The 20,570-nt window shown below is 33.7% G+C and overlaps 1 protein-coding gene across 1 annotated transcript in view; it reads right to left on the bottom strand.

The window, feature by feature from the left end:
* Positions 1-20,570, bottom strand: part of LOC143255665 (regulator of G-protein signaling loco-like) — a 102,401-nt gene that overhangs the window by 25,843 nt on the left and 55,988 nt on the right. Inside the window, 1 exon segment of the mRNA XM_076511700.1 lies at positions 188-286. Coding sequence (XP_076367815.1) covers positions 188-286 — 99 coding nt within the window.

The following is a 20,570-nucleotide window of genomic DNA, read 5'->3' as shown; positions in this document are numbered from 1 at the left end:
ACTTCTGGTCTTGTAGATATCTTCTTATGATTAATTAATATTAATTAATAAGGACTGAAAAAAAACCAAAAAGCAGACAAGTTTGAAAAACAAAATAAAAGCTTTCATGGACAGAACAAACATATTTAATTTTGTAGGCAGTATGATTTATTCTCCAAGTGTTTATAAGCTGCTATTGTTGATATACCTCATGAGTCTTTCTTCGAACACTCTGCTTTCTTCCCAGGTGTCTTCGAAGAGAAGATGTCCTAACCCACTTCTTTGTTGCCTCCAGACCGTATTCAACCTAAAAAGAGAAAGAGAATAATGCATTATTGGTGTCTTTATTACTTTTATATCTAATCTTCATCAATTTTTAAAATTTATAGCTGAGAAAACTTTAAACTGTGTAATATTCATTTTAGCCTTTTAAATTTTGTGAGGTGTATTTCCTAAATAAATGCTTAAAAAATAGCATAAAATTTTGTATGTCTTCTAGTTAATCTTCTGTGAATCATAACATGAATACTAACTTAAATGAATAAAAATGATGTTAAAGAACAATGACATTTAACTGTGAGCTCTCAACAGATGATGGAAACTAAACACGAACTAATACAAGGTTAGGCATTTACTGCTAGTTGACATATTGTTCTTAGCAACTCAAACTACCAAGCTAATAAAACTTTTTCCCTCTGAAAAAGTTGTCATTGTTAAAATTGAGAGAATCAAGGTTTTTTTTAAATTTTTTTACTCCCCTGTTGAATGTCAATACTTATGTGTATCCCAGTCCCAATGTTTTATAGAATTTGATTTCCTCCAAAGAGATGACCAAAAATGAGTACTGTAACATACTGAGGTACTTTGTTAACCCACTACCACTGTTTTATGTTTTTTCTAACTACTTCATACACGTTAACAATATGTCATTTATATAAATAAAAAAGTAACACATTTTACTAACCCATTTATATAGTTTTACATACTGTGTTTAAAAACTATAGTAATAAATATTTGGAATGTAAAAACTGCTGATGAAAATCTTTTTGTGTTTACTAATAAAGTGCTTTATATGCAGTTTATATTGTCAGCCATTTTCATAACTCACTAAGATACAAGTGCAAAATAGCACACTTATAGCATATACTTGAAAGCATTTTATTAAGTCTTTTATGTTTTATAAAAAAAAAGTTGTACTTCTGATGAATAAAAAAACAAATCACGTGCAATTCAATGTGCCATCATATGGTAACTTTAGTCAAATATCAAATTACTACATTGCTCCACTTTAAAACTCAGTAAATGATATAATGAAAATGTATAAAAAGGATATTTACAGAGCTCCCAATCCTACTGTTGTACATTTTATGGGAAATATTACAATATTTTTCTGGTTTCACTTCTAATGTACAATGCATATTTTTGAGTGCTTGAAATACTGATTCTTCATATCTGATTAGAAAAATACCAATGTCACAGGTTCAGTCACTAAGTACTTGTAAAGGCTATCAAATATAACAAAAACTCCAAATTAGGTTTTTAAACTAATTTTCTTCTTTAGTGCATTTCTATCAAACCAAAACCTTTTTCTATGTTTATATATAAAATATAAAATGGTTACAATATATTAAAATATATACTCTTCAAAAAAAGAAATGCAAAAGGCAAAATATGAGACAAATTGTTAATAAGTTTATTCCGGGTAGTTCTGTATGACATGTGTGAAACTTTGCACATTCCCTGCTGAATATCCAAAGTCTGCAAAAGCGAAGTCCATGCTCACTAGGTGAGGTTTAACGTCACTCAACATCAATAACGAGTATGTCCCGTGAGCATCAATAACTGCTTGGCATCTCCTGCCCATGGAAGCGATGAGATGATGAATCACAACCTGTAGAATGGCTGTCCACTCAGCCTGCAAAGCTGCTGCAAGCTGAGGTAGAGTCTGCGGTTGAGGTTGTCGCTGTCGCAGACGGTCCAACTCGTCCCAAATATGTTCCATGGGGTTTAAATCTGGTGATCTGGAGGGCCAGGGAAGAACGTTGATGTTGTGGTGTCTCAAGAAGACAGTGGTGAGTCGGGCTGTGTGAGGACGGGCGTTGTCATGTTGAAAAACGTCGTTGACGTTCACCATGATGGGTTGCACATGGGGCCTAAGAATCTCGTAGACGGTTGCGTACGGCCTAATCGGAAATCCTACGCAGCCCTGGTATGGTTGAGGCAGTTGACATCGCAGTGGTGGTCTTATCCCGAAGGTGACGTAACCGGATGTTGCAATCTTCTGCGGGCGTGATCACACGAGGTCTGCCAGATCGTGGACGGTCACGAGTTGATCCATGCTGTTGGTGACGATTCCATAGCCTTGTGATGGTGCTTGGGTGGACATTCACAGCTCTGGCAACATCTGATCGAAATTCGCTTACTTCCAAGCGACCAATGGCGTTGTTGCGTTGTGCTTCAGTCAGTCTTGGCCTAACTGTATTGCGTGTTGGTGGCTTAACACTGAGCTATGGAAACCGAGAACCCGTCACTTTTATAGGGATTTTGCACATGTTGCACTTGCAGAACATGCAGATCTCTCAAACAAATTTATTAGACACGCATGCGTTTTGGCGAAAAATACAATGTTTTCCTCCGTTTTCAAAGTGCACAACTTTTATTGTCATTTGGGTCTGACAATCAGTGCCTTAACATGTGTAACATCACATACTCTGAGCTTGTAACGTTATTACATATATTTCTCTTTAAAATAACAAAAATATCCCTCTTGCATTTCTTGTTTTGAAGAGTATATATACATTTCAAAATAATCTATGTAATACACACATTTTTTACAAATTCCCACAACAAAAGTCACTGAGAATGAATAATACACAAATAATGTATAACTATTTAATAATAAATTGAAAGGAATAATTTCAAAATTAAATAGTCACATTAAATAAATAAAATAGCATTATTTTAACATTTTTATATTTAAGAAAAGGTTACATTGCAGATGAAGAGGTTTAAAAAACAACAACAAAAAAGATACAAATTAAATACAGTGACAAAAACACTTGCAAAAAGGTACTTTAACATTCATATAAACTGTTACAGACGTAAAATGACAAAACATGATTTGTTGGCTTTCACAAGAAGGTACTTCTAAAGACAAAGATAATTTTTTTTACTTCTGAGTAAACATTTTGTAACAAATTATATACATTTTTATACTTTCTACTTGGTGCCACTATTTGGTGATTCTGCATAAAATGAATTAAAATTTAAACTGTTGTTAATATATATGAAAATATAACAAAATGTTTGATAACCTTTACATTAGAGTCTGTTGTATGCAAGATACGTTCATGGTAGATATGGGCAAAATTTTAAGATTATACTGATTAAGCTTTCTTAATTATTTTAACACCATAAATGTACGACTATAATGTTGGTATAGGACAAGGTGAAATGGAAAAATCATCAAAACAGATTCACAGGTGTAAATTTGGTTGTAAAAAATATGAAGCAAAATTCAAATAATTAAGATAAGGTGAGTTGTTTTTTTACTTTTTTTTTCAGTTTATTCCAGTGGTTTTCGTTCTCCCATTCTGCTTCGGTACAACAGTACAGGTTATAAATTTTGAGTAAACTAGTATCATATATATCACAAACGTGAGAATTTGTCTAGAGAACGAGTCAGCTACGTGTCACCTTCACCCTTAACAATTCGGCAGGGGTTTCGTGTTCATATGACAAAAGGGACATAACAGTACAGAACGATGGTTGCTCAACGAACTCCGTGACTCACACTTGTGAAACGGGTCACGGTTAAGGTAATTAAGTAACGCAAGGGGGGCCGCACTGCCTACCTACAGAAAGAGTTGTAACTTATCTAGTCTCTTAAAATTCCCTGAGAAGATTGAAATGGTAATGGCCCGATTCCCAACGTGCTGATTTCTGCATTGGAGAACAAATACAAGATTCTTAACATTATGTAGGTAGAGTGTGTAAAAATAATATTAAAAAAAAAGTGAAATAACTACAAAGAATGATTTATAACCCTTAACTCTGCGACGCTACTCACGAAACACAATGAATACTTTTGATTAAAAAATATGAAGTGCATTCACGTGACTTGTCTTCTCTATCTACCGATCAGATTACAGGAAGCTGACAGAAAAATGCTTACACAGATTCGATTTTGATGCTTTACGTATATGCTTCTCGGTCAAAATTTCATTTCATACGTAGATTTCATACTTTGTTTTATCTTTCATTGTTTTCCTTTTTTGTACTTTTAGTGTTTCTTGAGATGTTATTGTAAAAGGTAAAATAGAACCTTATATATATATTTAATTAAGATAGCTATTTCGATAATAAACTACGAAAAGCAAAAAGGTAGAAGCAGAAGAAAAAGTAGCAGCAGCCATGCGCCAATATCGAAGTAATATCGCTAAGACACGCTAACACTCAACCAAACTTGTTAAGCCTATAATTTAATATCTGGGAACAGCGATCAACGAAGACAAGTTGACGAACTACTGCAACAGACAGAGAGAGAGAGAGAGAGAGAGAAAAAAAAAAAAAAGCAGCGAAGTGAAGCTCTGATATGACGTTAAAAAAATCTGTTGGATCTGTGTACCGCGAAAAGAGCAAAACAAAATAAAAACTGTCATGTAAGCTGATACCAATCCAGATTTTATAATTATCTTTTGATCCCCGCAGGGAATAATGTACACCTGTAACAAGGTCACTGCCTTTTAAGTTCTCACACGAGTTCAAGTATAAACAAACAGACGAATACAGAGTTTTGTACAATACAAATGAATTTTTACTTGACATTTTGCGAGTGCAACTTTTGAAAAATAAAAACTTTTAAACAGAAATTGTATTTCACCTATATGATAACAGTATATATAAAAAGAGTGTGTGCCCGCTCATTATCTCAGCTAAAATCGCCCCAACCCCCAGCTAGCATGAAAAAATAAATAAATAAAAATCAGGTTATTATGTTTATTAGCCATTATAACACTTCAAGGGTCTTGTACGGCAATAATGTTCCCCAGAAGCATCGCCAGAGTGTAATAATTTCATTATATTGTATATATTTATTTTCTCAACTAAACTTGAAAAGTAATTTGAGATTAGTTAATAACTATTTCTTATACTGCCATCAAAGTACAAAACTTCTTATTGCCCCTGGAAAAATTTGTTGGCTCATCTGAACTCAATGTCCTGTAATGACACCGAATAAAACAATTTCTTTAAATTCAGTCAAAAAAAACTAAATACGTATGTTTTTAATTAGCACTGATTTTAAATTAATGTATTGTTAAGTTGGTTTGAAGCAGCCTGATAAAATTAACCTCACTTGTGAACAAATAAAATATTAAAAACGAACACACATTGCTAAATTGTTGCACAATAAAATTAGCTTTGCTAAAACAAGGCACAGACTTAAAATCATTACTTCTTTAAGGAACATTCTAAACTGCTATCATCAAGAAAAAAAGTCATAATCAGATACTGACTCATGTACTACATCTACTTTCATTAATATAACTATATATTACACCGTTAGTGCTATCGCGAACATTGAAGAAAGGTTAGGTGGAATCGTTTTCATAGCACAAATGGTGCTGATGGTGTAATGCAAGTTTACGTAAAATGATGTGTATATATATGTGTGTGTGTGTGCGCGCATGCGTACGTATAGAAGTATTTGATTCTAACTCTCCCTCCTAATGATGGAGACGCAGAGCGTTGTCGAAACCTGTAGTCTATTTTAGAGTTAGGCTGTTTTTAATAAAGCTAATTTTATTGTCCAAAATTTAACACTGAATTCATTCATACTTTTTCAGTTTCATATTCACTTCCTTTTTTTTCTTCTCGTATGTGTTCAAAATCACAAAAGTCCCACGTGTGTTTATTGTACTTGCTAACAATTATGTTAGCTTTATATTAAATTTAGCATTCGGTTATCTACAGATAAAACCACAAATTCCTTTAAATGCATGTCAACAGGCTCAGAAATCCAGTACTTTCGGTCAAAAGTACAAAGCTAGGGTCAAAGCCGTCATAGTGAATATATTATTCAACTACTTACATTTGACGTATTTTTTCTTATCTTCATTATAGTCTTTATTAATCATTTTATGTTACTTCCTGTCTTCCGGACGGAAGATGAAGAAAAAATACATCAAATGTTTTCTAAGGAAAGAACTGAAAAAAACAACAAAACTACCTGAATATGACAAAAAATCCTTTTGTAAATGTCAAAAGATATCAAGTCACAAAGGAGAGGACTAATAGATTAACACCGTACACTGAACAAGCAGTTCGTGTTTACTCTGTTGACAAAAAGGTTCTGATGATGCAAAGTTACATAGTCTGTAAAGCGAAAAGAAAACGAGGTAAGGTACCTTAAATATATAACATTGGTCAATTCTTAACCTACGTGAAATGATTTACGTCTAACAAAATGAGCAAAGTAGTATGTATGACATCAGGGCAAATATTACTAAGAATATTTAATTGAATACATGAGCAATAAGTTATCTACATAATTCAGATTAAACGGGTAAACTTCAAGAGTTAAAAAAATTAAAACATACATATATTAGCTGTAAAATTACAGAAGTCCAAAAAATATCGACTTTTGTAGAACAATCCTATTAATGCACTAAATTGTTTACGAGCCCACAACTACGACAAATACAGGCTCTATAATAACATTAGATTCAACTAATGCAAACAACACTTGTGTATATTACATTGAAAATAAGTGATTTCACTCATTTGCTTGGTAAGTTACTTATAATAAATATTATAACAAGTAAAACATACCACCATTTAATAACTTGTTAATATAACATGATACGTAGGTCCGTCAACGAATATAAAAAGTCGGTAATTTGAAGGTTAATATATGTAATTCTGCGACTTCAGAACTTAAGAATTCATATATTTGAACTACAGTGTTAATCCAACAACATTTTGATTTTTAAAGTAAAATATCTATTGTTAAATAAATTTCGAAGCATTCAACTTTCCGGATTAAAAATAAATACAAATTAAGGTTAGGTACAATGCAACTGACAAAACTTATTTTAAATATTTATTAAGAGATCCATATGTTATACTTCTATCTAACTGGAATTTATCCAACACAGACCAGTTTCTAACAATTCATCCTGCTTCTTACTTACTGCAAATAATTTTGGAAATAAACGTTTAACCAAAACACATCCGTCAAATCCATATTTTACTTTTTTCTTAAGGTATGATATTTGCAAAGGCCGTCCAATAACAACATCCGTTGAGAAACAAACATGACAGTCGTGGTTGGGTTGCAATTCGTGCACAGACATCTGCTTGAAAACGTTTATTTTATTTTTTGTACTTCATTTTAGCTCTAAAACATGGTAATAAATATTGAATAATAATTATCATAAAATGTACTGGATTGAGCACGTTAGATAATATCAGAGGCATCCGGGTATTTTGATTCAGGAATAACCGTCACTAAATTAGAGCTTCTAACCACAGATAGGTCAAACAGTCATCCACGTCCACCGCCTACAGGTATGAATGTTATTTATAGCACGCCCACATTGGAATGTCTGAAAAAGCATTTCAGAGGTATCGCGTGTTCGAGCCGTAAGATCTTCAGATTCACAGATCGCGAAAGCTCCACAATCAGATGGAAATGAATTCTATAAACATAATAATTTTGGAAGAAAAAATCTGAAAGAAAATAAATACTAAATAGTTTGTTATTATGTCTTTAATAAGTAATACGAGATCTGGTTTATGCGTGACATCACTGACTGGGAGCAAGAGTTGTCCTACAATCAGGTTGGCGGGAGGAGATAAGAGGCCTTAAAAACATGGCACAATAAAAAAACAACAACATCCACCTCACGTATGAAGTTGTTGAGGAACGATGTTATCCAGGTCTAGAACCAAACAAAAATCATTTTATTGCATTCAAAAATACAACTTTTCTACTCCAACATGTGCTGACCAAAATTCGAAGTAAACAATACAATTTCACGCGTTCAGACAGTTCTTAATACGAGAATATTGTGAAACAAGTCAGATGGTCCTTGTGCATGTCTCCGAGTCATAAAATAACTGTTTGGTACATTTAACTCGAAACAGTAAAGGTAAAAAGAAAACGAGTATGGAACAAAAAATAGTAAATGATAAACATGGTTCAATATTCATGTTTCCAGCTTTCCTATGGTGGTTTAAAACCGTGATGAAACATTTGTGTTTTAATGTCAGATTGATAACATTTCAATAATATTTTGTCTTTTTAATATCAACTTATACTCTGTATTTTGTGTAGTCGTAATTTTAGTTACCAACGTACAAACGTAGTGAAAGAAATATCGTTCGCAATGATCTTCTTTAGAAATAAACAAAAACCTTTAACACTGTAAATTGTTTAATTTAATAACAATGAAAGCGGCACACAATCTTACTTGATATATAAAAAAGTGAATAAATTAAAAAGTGAGACCAAAAAACGATTCCTAAGTTAAAAGAGTAGATGCTGTGATCGAATATGTCAACTGATCCTTTTATACCCGAAATATGGTTGGTGCTCATTCTGGTGGTTCTGAATTAAAGTTAAGATTTGAACTGAATTATGAATGTTAATACATTCGTACTTTTTCAAAGTAATTGAGTTTTAGAGGAAACAAGTATCGAAGTATACACACCAAAGCGTGGCTGCTCTGTAACATATACACTAGTTGAATGCCGATAAGTATAATGTTTAAAGATAATTTCATTTACCGGTAGTTCCCAACTTTCTTCTCTTTTCTTTACGAATATCTTAATCACTTCTTTAGATTTTTTTAAACTTAAATTACGTTGTAGCTACTTTTGTACGTTATTTATGCAACTGCTTAAGCATCACTTATGAATTTTGTCAAATGGCTTCAACGTTCTTCTGTTGTGACAAATTTTCAAAATTCGCGTGAGGTTCAGTTAACACAAAATTTCTCACTAGAAATTGCTGTTCTATTAAAATCACATATCTTAATTCGCGCTGTGTGTTTGTGGATTTGTTTGTCCGCGACCTACTCCCACAGATTTGAAGTTAGCAACTTCAAACTTGGAACAGTAACTCCGGGTGGCCTAGGGTTATCACCTACTTATCTATATGCTCTTAACTATTAAGAGGATAACACACGCCCGGAAAATCACCCAAGCATGATGAAGATCTAGAAGTAGGTTTGCAGGGTCTCTGAACTTGGACCTGGCATTGAAATTGTTTTTCGGGCTCCAATAGGGACCCCTGGAACAATGTTTATATTCCTAGAGAAAACAAATGTAGTATATATACTCACATATCACGGGCACTGCACTTACAGATACAAAAAGGTTAAATACAGATATACATGGGGAAAATGAAAGAGGTGTGTGAATCATAATGGGTTAGATGGATGGGATATGAATCCCGCAGCATAGCGTGGGTAATTTATGCAACTTGTTTCCAGAAAAAATAAATAAATTTTCAGTACACGAATATCTGGTGTAACATATACCTGATTTATATTTTGTTTTTCTGGTGATAACAACACACTTCTGGTAATATCCAACTTTTCCTTCTTTTTCATTAGCCAATAAAGAAAACTAAATTTATTAAAGAAAAAGAAAAACTTTCAAAATTTACTTACAACACGTATCTACTTGGTTTGTTTCGGTTGTTGGTGCAAAGCTACTCAAAAGACTATATGATTTCACCAAATTTGAGCCAACAGACTACATAGAAAGTAACTATTCAATAATACCTATCACCAACTCTTTGAGTCCTATTGTTGATCGAGTGGTATAATTTGACTTTCACCCTTAGAATACATTCATGGCACAAATTTCGGAAATCAATATTAATTTTTGTTGTAACGGGACACAAATTTAACCTTTCAGATCCATGGTCCTGCATGCAAATATTTGGCAATACTCGACCCATTTACAGAAAGGAAAATAACATTGTACCGCTCATTTATTTTACACGAACAACACCAGACATAGTTAGACATATTTAGTTCTCTCATATAACATATTATTGTTACAATGGATGGATGGATGACAATTACTGTTTTAAAGAACTTTTTAATACCATGTGAAAAGTAAGCAAATATTCCCGAAGATAGAACGATCACATAAGTAACGATTTGTTTGTTTGTTCTGAATTTCGCGCAAAGCTACACGAGCGTTACCTACGTTAGTCATTTATAATTTAATAGTTTAACACTAAAAGGAAAGCAGCTAGTCATCATCACCAACCGCCAACTCTTAGGCTACTTTTTTACCAACGAACAGTTGAATTGACAGTCAAAGTATAATGCCCCCACGGCTGAAAGGGCGAGCATGTTTGGTATGACGAAGATTCAAACCCGCAAACCTTAGATTGTGAGTCGAGCGCTCTAACCAGAAAAGGAAAGGTTTAAGCAAAAAGAGCTTGCGAAGGAACATATTAGACTTTGTCAATGTTTGCAAAATAATCAACAGAGAAATCCCAAGTGGCCAGAAACATCCTTAAACTATGTGACTTATATTAACTGTACATATTTACTTTGCAGAATACGAAGCGCTCTATCTCAGATTACAGGGAAGAAAACTTGAAGTCTAAATCAGAGAAAAGTTAGACATCTACAAACAAACGTTGTCATTTTGTAAACTTGACAACCAAAACAAGTTCCAGATCTACCTTGTGTACAATTCTGAAACAAGTACTGAAATGGCGATCAAGTTTGCTCATGAATCTGACACAACTAACGCTGCTGTAAAGAATGCCATGTGCGTGTGGAAGATAATTACCGTACCCTCTGGAAATTCTGGCAGCTTTCCATATCTTCTAATTACAGAGTACTTTAAAATTTTGGATGTTACTCCAATTCAGCTTCAGAGCAAGGAGATCAGATGGCTACATTGTAAAAGTAGACATAATCTCTTTGTCAATGTAATTACAGAGTAGTCACAAATGGTAAGAAGAATTTTACAAAGCTCAAATTTTTCTGCACGAGCCTTTGACACTTGTTCAGAAGTCCTGAATTAACCACAATCATCACTAGACCCTAGCATTTGGCACACTGAAAGATAACTCTTCCCAGTAAAGCTTGAAAACCTGAGGGGATACCAGCTCACCCCTGTTCCTTACAGCATTAGAACAACTGATGGATTCATTTTCACGTGGCCCGGCATGGCCAAGCGTGTTAAGGCGTGCGACTCATAATCTGAGGGTCGCGGGTTCGAATCCCCGTCGCGCCAAACATGCTCGCCCTCCCAGCCGTGGGGGCGTTATAATGTGACGGTCAATCCCACTATTCGTTGGTAAAAGAGTAGCCCAAGAGTTAGCGGTGGGTGGTGATGACTAGGTACCTTCCCTCTAGTCTTACACTGCTAAATTAGGGACGGCTAGCACAGATAGCCCTCGAGTAGCTTTGTGTGAAATTCAAAAACAAACAAACAAACAAACAATTTTACAGCAGCCATTATTTTTCATTAACTTACCAGAATGTGAAAAATGCAAATTTACTACCTGAATAAACAAGAATACTGATGATGGGAATGTAACATTCTATTTCATGAAATAAGAACCTTGAAATTTCAGACTAGCTATAAGATGTTTGATACGATAACAATGAAATAAGATATGCTGATCAGCATAGATGCACAAAAAAATGATTCTGTGAACTCAATCGAGAGAAAAGGAAAAGGACGTAAAAAACAGCTCATCATCATGGGTAAGCAATACAGAAATATCTCCAAACTAGAAACAGTTCCTCACAAATGGTGAAAACAAGATGTATTTCATAAAGGTCATGCGTGATACCTGGAGAAATGATCGCTTTGTAATAAAAGTTCAAAGGCAGGTTGTAAAGAAACAGTTTATTAACTGACCCCTGAAGATGACAAAACTACAAAGAAGAAAGAAATCATAACTCTCAAATACATACAAGAAGAAATAGGTTCCATAGTGGTTCTATACAGTATACAGCATTTACGGCAAAGAAAATCACTATTTTGTTATATTATATTCTTAGGTTAAGTAATTTCACAGTCCTGTTTGTTACTGGCACAGGAAGGAAGAAAGGAGTAATAAATTTAACCCTGTGAAACTGCCTGAGAGTACATACAATAATACAACAGAGCAATCACACATAGATAGCACGTAAAAGCAGAAGTACATTAAGTGATTAGAAAAGGTGAATTTAGCCAGACCCTTCAACAGATGCTAAGATTTGAGTCAGTGCTACCAAGTGTTGGAGATTTCTGGGAGATGAGAAATGAATTGTTTGATAAACCTAAAGCTTTACTTGTAGTATGTATAGTACGCCTCGATTCAGCAAAGTTGACGATTCGAGACTACATGATTGAAAGAAACGTGATGTTGATGAGAGAGCGCATACAGAGAGGGATCCATTAAGTTGGCATATGAAAGCCAACTTATAGCCTTTTCTAAGATTCTACATCTACAGATACACCTAGCTGGTCCATAAAAGAAAACGAATTGTAACCGATGGTGTCATTCTGCTACAGAAACTGATAGACGTCACTGAGAACCTTAACAAACTAGCATTTCAGATGTGTCATATGGTTATCTTGCTTACAGTGCGCGAAATATATTTATTCTTTGACAGATTGTTTAGGCAGAGTATTCATGATGAAACATTGTAGGATGGACGGCAACTGCCTGTTGTCGTCTATTATATAAAGTTTCATCACAAATACATTTATTGTTTGTTAACAAAAGTACTTACATTACCCACTGAAATAGAGCATATTAATACCAAACATTATACAGTGATGACGTACAAACAGTTGAGTAAAGCAACTCATGGTTGATATCCTTTTATTAATTTTTACGATGATATAATGAAAATATTAGTCAATAAAACCTGCAGTAAAACAAGTTTCAGGGAGATCAACTGAAAATCGTAACCTCAGTACGAGTTCTATACTTGCAAAAATGGTTAAAATTAATTTCAAATAATTTCTCTTTAGTAGTCTAATGCAAACAAAATTAATGGTGTGCGTGAAGTTAAAAATAAAATTATTTTTGTTGTAAAACAACACCAATTTGCGTCTTGTACAGATTTACTAGGCATTTTCAGAACCTTTTTGTGGACAAACGGGCCGAAATATTTGAATGCTGTTTGTTGTTATAGGAAAATGAAAGGTCAAATATATGTAGTTTATGTGTATGTATAAAAGCCACTGATTTTAAAAACTGTCTCACTATGTACCCTAAATAGGCCGCTGGGAATTCCTTTAAATATGAGTTCAGTTTCACAATTTATCATGAACTCGTCTACTCGTCTGAACAACGATTTAAATATAACAAGGCAGTTATAACGAGTTCTGTTATTGGCTGGATTCTTTTTTGGATTATTCGTTAAATATAATTCGGTCGTTGTTAAAAAAGCGATTTATTTCTTCGACTATACGTTTTATATGTTTCTTTAGTTAACCATTAACGGAGAGTTGTAAATTTACAGGATTGCAACAGACGCTAGCACAACAATTCCTCTTGCTGATCTTTCGTACTTAACTCTTTTCCTCTTTTAATACTTTGCTGAAATCAAATTCAGTATTCACAAAACAAAAGTAAGAAACTGTACAGACAAATTTGCTAACTCAATTATCAATCTCTGTTGTATTTCTAAATATAATTTTTCAGTTCTGAGAATTAACCACAATAGCTTCAGGAACCCAACGGAACGAAACTGATTTGAAACTCTGTACAGAGTTTCGGTTTGTGTTTTAGAGAATGCTCTCGAACAAAACGTTGAGTGTCCATGAAATTAAAGCATGCATATTTGGAACTTTTCGAAATTTTCGGTAAAACGCTTACTTTTTAAGCTAAAAAGAAATGAAATATGGTAGTCTTCTGGGTATCACATTCTCTACTATTAAGAATGGCTGGATTGAGAGAGTGTAGATAGTCCATTATGTAGCCTTATCTTAAAACAACAATTTTTAAATACGTTCAACGTTTTACTGGACATAACTATGTTGAACATATACTATTCATTACTAACTTCACCTTAAAATTGTTATAGTTTGAAATATTAATTTTAGGACTTTCAAGCAAGTAGCCCGGCATGGCCAGGTTAAGACGTTCGATTCGTAAACTGAGGGTCGCAAGTTCGAATCACCGTCGCACCAAATATGCTCGCCCTTTCAGCCGTGGGGGCGTTATAATGTGTCAATGAATCCAACTATTTGTTGGTGAAACAGTAGTCTAAGAGGTAGCGGTGGGTGGTGATGACTAGCTGTCTTCCCTCTAGTCTTACACTACTAAATTAGGGAAGGCTAGCGGTTGGTTTTTGATTTGTTTTAAATTTCGCACAAAGCTACACGAAGCTATTTATATTCATTCACAGACAAAGGGCGAATATGTTTGATGTGACGGGGATTCGAACGCGCGACTCTCGGATTACGAGTCGAGTGCCTTAACCACCTGCCTATGCCGGGCCTGATATGCCGGTAGTTTCGCATCAAAGGAAAGTCAGAAGTAGACAGGATACGATTGGAATTACAGTTTTAACACCACAAACTAAAGGATGGATATGGATGGTAAGATACTTGATTACTAGTTTTGTAGAAAAAGATAAAATTAATGAAGACATTTTTTATCTACATTTTCAAACTAAAGTATGCGAAGGAAGAATCGGATATGGAGTGATATGATTAGGTATAGGTCATACAAAAGATGAGCGAAATGGTTGACTTAAAAATATATATTTTTACACCAAACAAGTATCCCAAGACTCCCACACGTATCATGTACAAAACAATTCAAACAAATATATGTATATATACCGCACAACAGCTTGAAAATACCATACGAAAAGTAGTTGAAACTAACGCCAAATATATTATTTTTCTTGGATAACTTTGACCAGACGTTTATCAAACGGGACTTTATTTCTAAATTTTCAATCACACACACACACACATATTTCATAATAGTCACATAATTACTGTTTTATTTTTAGTCCATCTTATCTATCAATTAAGAGGATATGCTCGCTTATTTCTCCTGTATTTATTTTTTGTATTGATCGCCGCAAGGGATAAAAAAAAAAAGAAATACTTATGTGCAGAACTCACTGACTCCTCTGAAGACTCATTTCCGCAAGTGACACAGAGACTCAGTTTTAACGAAAGTTCTGGTGTATTTCATACACAAATATTATACTGTTCCCATCCCACTACTCAAGAACGTTTTTAATGGAAAAAAACAACAACTTTTCTACACATTCATTCTTGTCTACTCTTCAAAACAGCAATAATATAACTAAAATATCATGTAAACATGCTTCAAATTTGAAAGTTACTTTCCATTATTCTCTGTAACAACCTAATATAAAATTAGCTCATATACTTAATAAACTGACTGGTGTTCATATTTCCTCATACAAACGCAGTTTAATTTGGAAAATATCATAACATTATTTCATGAACAATCAAGTTGAGATTTCAAAATAAAATAAGAAAAATACATTATTTTTTATACTAAAAGACTAAAGGTGATATATATATGCACTTAAAAGATAAATTGAAATTGAACAAAAGCTGTTTAACGAAACCAACTTTTACCAGCTATCATACCGTTGTCAAATGAACGTAATTACAATTCAACAAGGAAAGAATAATTGAAACTTACATAAGAAATCCAACACTTAGTTCATGTAATACTAGCTCTTAAGAAATGAAACTAAGAGAAACTAATCAGTGTGTTGAAATGTTAGTCTATACCAGACAGAAACACCTACACACATTTAATTCGTTAATGTTCGTTTCACCTCAATCTTTCTTCCCATGTATACAAGCAGGCGTTTATATGATGAAAGACTCACTTTACATCTACGTAAAACACTCACCAACCCGTCGTAGTGTTTGTACAATATGTACAAAATATTTAGAGGATTTAGTAAGAAATATGTTGAATTACCTACATACAGTCAAGAATGAGTTTTGGTACGGTATACATACATATAATTTATTTTTCCCCTTATACCTCTTCTATAGTTTTCTCTGTGAACTTAGTCAGTTTTAGTAAGTGTCTGTCTATATTTATATTCATACATATTATTTTATGCTTTACTGTAACTCCGTCTGGTTTAGTTTGTATTGAATTTTGTGCAAAGCTACACGAAGCCTAGTTCTAGTAAATTTAATCTTTGTGTAGAAAGGCTCTCTAGAACATTTCTATATCCGGATACAAGACTGTTTCATGATACAAAGAAGAAACATACAGAAAATATAAATATATAAATGAAACACCAAAAGAACGTTATCTGGGGTATTATCCTCGCGAAATTGATCACTTCAGTATTATAAGGCGCACATGCCCCCAAAAAGTATGAAGCGCGAATTTGCGGTAATCATGAAGCCTCGGATTTACAGTCTGTACATGCTAACACTAGGCCACATCTGGCTGTAACACTCATTTTTGTTTGTTTGTTTGAGCCAAAGCACAAAGCTACACAACGGGCTATCTATGCTATGCCCACCACGAGTATCGAAACACAGTTTCTAGCGCTGTAAGTCTGTCGACGTGATGCTGTGCCACAGGGTGGCAACACGTAGTAGGCGATGATTATACCGTAAATCAAATGTTATGAGCAACGGCCACGTCATTTCTACAACAAACACTGAAAACAGGAAACCCAGTAAACAACGACTGCATTGTTTATCATCAAACAAGTGAAAACCTGTGTCACTTCAACGTTATTTAACTAATAAATCACACAAATATAAACGCCTTGTTATTTCAGTCTCATTTTATACAATTAATTAGCAACTGAAGTACTGTGAAAAACAGAACATGTAGTCAGTTAAATAATATAAGATAATTAACAAATACCAAATAAATCAGAGAATAACTACCATATCGCATATTAACAAACACGAATACACATTCGAAATTATTGTCTGTTATGTTACTTACACACCTATATAGTATACGATAATTGCATTGTGAACCAAACAATATTTCGCAGGACACTGACATAGTAAACACAAAACAGGCAGCAAACACACTATCAATAAACTATGTTCAACTGTTTTACATTTAATACGTGATATATAAACAGTTAATTGCGTATAACTTATTCAAAATTAAACGTTTAGAAAACTGGCATAGCCGTGAAATAGTGAACGAGTGTGGTTGATTCATCATTCCAACAATACAGATTTAGATAACCATGAATACACTGTAAATAAGAATATATATGTGTATACAGAGTAGTTTAATTAATAATACCAAAACTATCATCATAAAACAAATACATTTCAATATTATTCCATCACAATTGTTCAGAAATTATGATCACTTCCGTAACACACGTGTGAGTTTCCATTCAGGCCAACGTAAGTATTTTATGAATTATCAAAATATTATGCTCTGCTCAATCAACTTTTTGTTTTCACTACAGAAAAGAACCTTTTTGGGTTCACTACAAAGAAGAAATAAACTTACATAATTGTTGAGAAAAATAGTAATGACGAAAATGATAAAGAACTAAGTTAAATGTTTTGTATTTGGTATTTTACTTTAAAAATATCTAATTTTCATAAGCCAACTAAACTTACCTCAAAATCCTACAAACGAAAAAGAAGGTGATTACTGCACAAGTAGAGAACGATTCGCTTAAGTTATTTTTTCAACTATAAAAGTAACGATATAATCCATCTAAAATATACTGTTCGTTTTATTTTAACGGTTGTAGCTTTTCATACGTTCGATTTCTACCGCAACATATTCATTCACACGCTATAAACCTTATCGTAGCTTTCATTAACCCAAATGTAAAATAAAATTTGTTACTGCCTGAAATCTACATCTATATGTTGCTTAGAAATAAAACGCTGGTTGGGTTAAATTCCGGAAGTCCTTTCGCATTTACCAAGTCTTATTTTTCTTGTTGTCTTCCTCTGTAGATGTTCTACTGTTTCATCCATGTCAATTTAGTGAACAGCGAGCGAATCAACTCGGGTTGAAAAAGCAACCAATTATATTCTACTTACCTCACGTGACAGGCTGGACTTACATAATTCGTACTGGGCGGTAATTATGTCACGCAAATAAATTTGATGTGTGTAAGAAATATTGTGGCAATTTAACAGCGTATTTCAGCTGAACAAACTCTCGTCTAACCACAGTATTTAATGAATCAGAGACGGCTATTTCAAAGAATTTGAGGCTAAACTTGCAAATCTTAGGGGGTGATTCCAACAAGCAAGACGTTTTTTTTTTTTTAAATCAAACAATACAATTCTATTATAAAATGATAAACAATAATGCGACATCTTATCATAGCTATATTTCAATATTAATTGGAACATTTTGTTATAAATAATTTTAAGACATTTGCGTTTATTACGCAATATTTTTGGGAGAATAAATATTGAAATATTCTTTGATAGATTGTTTAGGCAGAATATTCATGATGAAATCTTGTAGAATGGACGGGAACTGCCTGTTGTGGAGACACAAGTGTAGAGGAGGACGTTTCAAAAGTCTTCCGCCTTTCGTCTCCAAGCCAACTAAACTCACCTCAATAGGCAGCAAGCTGCAAAACAATGAAAACTACAGTCGTCATCCTCATAATTGGAGAGGGCATCGTGATTGGTTGATTGCGTAAGATGTCTAACCACTATCAACCGTTACATATCACTTTATTCTTGTTTAGCTTTTAACCTATTCAATACTAAAATATCTAATCTCCAAGGAAAGTCTCGGAGAGAAAGTTATGGTACAAAGTCACAAATTGGCAAACATCACTCATATAAACAACAATGAAAGACAGTTTCGTCTATAATACTTCAGGCCAATCCATCTACCTTGCATTATTGTGCCTGAAGGAATAACTCCTGAAATTTCATGTGTAAGAGTTCGAATCCTATCGAACACAAATAAACAATATATGAAATCACATCAAAGCACAAATAAAACTGCAAAAACAAGATAAATGGGATAATTTCCGCTCAAAATTAAACGATAAAACTGACCCGAGAAATATCCTGCACATGAACACACAAATAAAGAAAAAGCCGAAGTTTTAAAGTCCAACCACAGAATACATTTAAAACACATTCTGATCCAGATATGAATACATATTTCTACAGCAGTCGGAAATTATATACTAAACAAAAAAGAACAGTTTGAACCAGTTTTTCCAAGTATATCTGAGACAAATATAAGAAACATCACAAACTATGAAGATACGATCCTAACTAAAAAAATATCTATACATGAACTTCTTGAAGCAATAAAAACACAAAAAACAAATCTCCGGGTGAAGATGAGATGCAAGCCATCTTTTTTAAAAAGGGCACTCCGAAATTGTTTAACCACCTAAAAACACTTTTTAACTTATTTCTATTGTCAGGATACGTATCAGTTTCGTGGAAGCTTGCTAATATATTAATGTTCCATTTGGAAGGAAAGCCAGTAAATAAACCTAATAGCTACCGACCATTCAGCCTGACCAGCTGTGTAGGCAAAATCCTTGAGAAAATAATTAGTAACAGACTCTCCACATTCTTGGAAAGAACATCAAAATTACCAGAAGAACAAAATGGATTCAGGAAATTTAGACAAACAACCGACCACTTAGTCAGAGGAACTGAAGAAATAATAGATAGCTTTAACAAAAACAATGCACTGTCGCCTGCTTTCTTAACATTGAGAAAGCATTTGACACTGTATGGCACAATGGTCTACGGTTCCGTATGAATGAAATGGGACTACTGCGTGGAATTATTCGTTGGTTATCTAACTTTTTGGAAAATGGAAAATGTAGAGGGTACCTTTCCTGAGTACTTTACTCCAGAAGCTGATGTCCCTCAGGGAGGGGTGGTTAGCCCTATACTCTTCATTATGTATGTAAACAATATGCCATTGAATGATCCTAATCATGGATTCTCCTCACAGTTCGCTGATGATGTGGCAGTCTGGAAAACAACATACTAAAAATTTACAAAACATGCATTAGACCAGTAATCAACTATGCAGCTCCACATGGATAACTATAAGTGATAAAACAATTAAAACCAAGCAACAAAAAATCCAAATCACACTCCTCTCAACAGCATATAGAGTTCTCAGAGAAACATCATCTCAATTTATACATAAATATTCAGACATACCAACCATACCAGAGAGACTCCTACATAGTGCAATAACGTATTTTGATAAAAATTGGATGAAAAATGAATTACTATGCGAACTAGACAGGTACCTCATACATGATGAAGATAGTCCTAAACACCTCTCCCCGATCAACATATATTTTAAACATGAAAATAAATAATTGAAAAAAAATATAAATAAAAAGTAATAAATAAATATATATAAAAGGGCCACCATCAAACTGTACATCTTACTAATAGGGCAAAACAATATCTATATATGTATACCAGTACATGGACACTGCCCTGTAAAGGATCGGAGTAATTCAGCCCACTCTGACCCAAAAGCAGTAACTAACACCATCAAACACTGCATGACTACATAAGTAAAGGAAGGAGAAAGAGGTCAAAGAGCACCTGACCCTTTAGGGTACATATGATAT

Source organism: Tachypleus tridentatus, chromosome 7 (genome assembly GCF_004210375.1).
Source record: "Tachypleus tridentatus isolate NWPU-2018 chromosome 7, ASM421037v1, whole genome shotgun sequence".
In the NCBI taxonomy this organism is placed as follows: Eukaryota; Metazoa; Arthropoda; class Merostomata; order Xiphosura; family Limulidae; genus Tachypleus; species Tachypleus tridentatus.
Note: the sequence above shows the minus strand (reverse complement) of the source record. Positions and strands in the feature narration are given on the sequence as shown.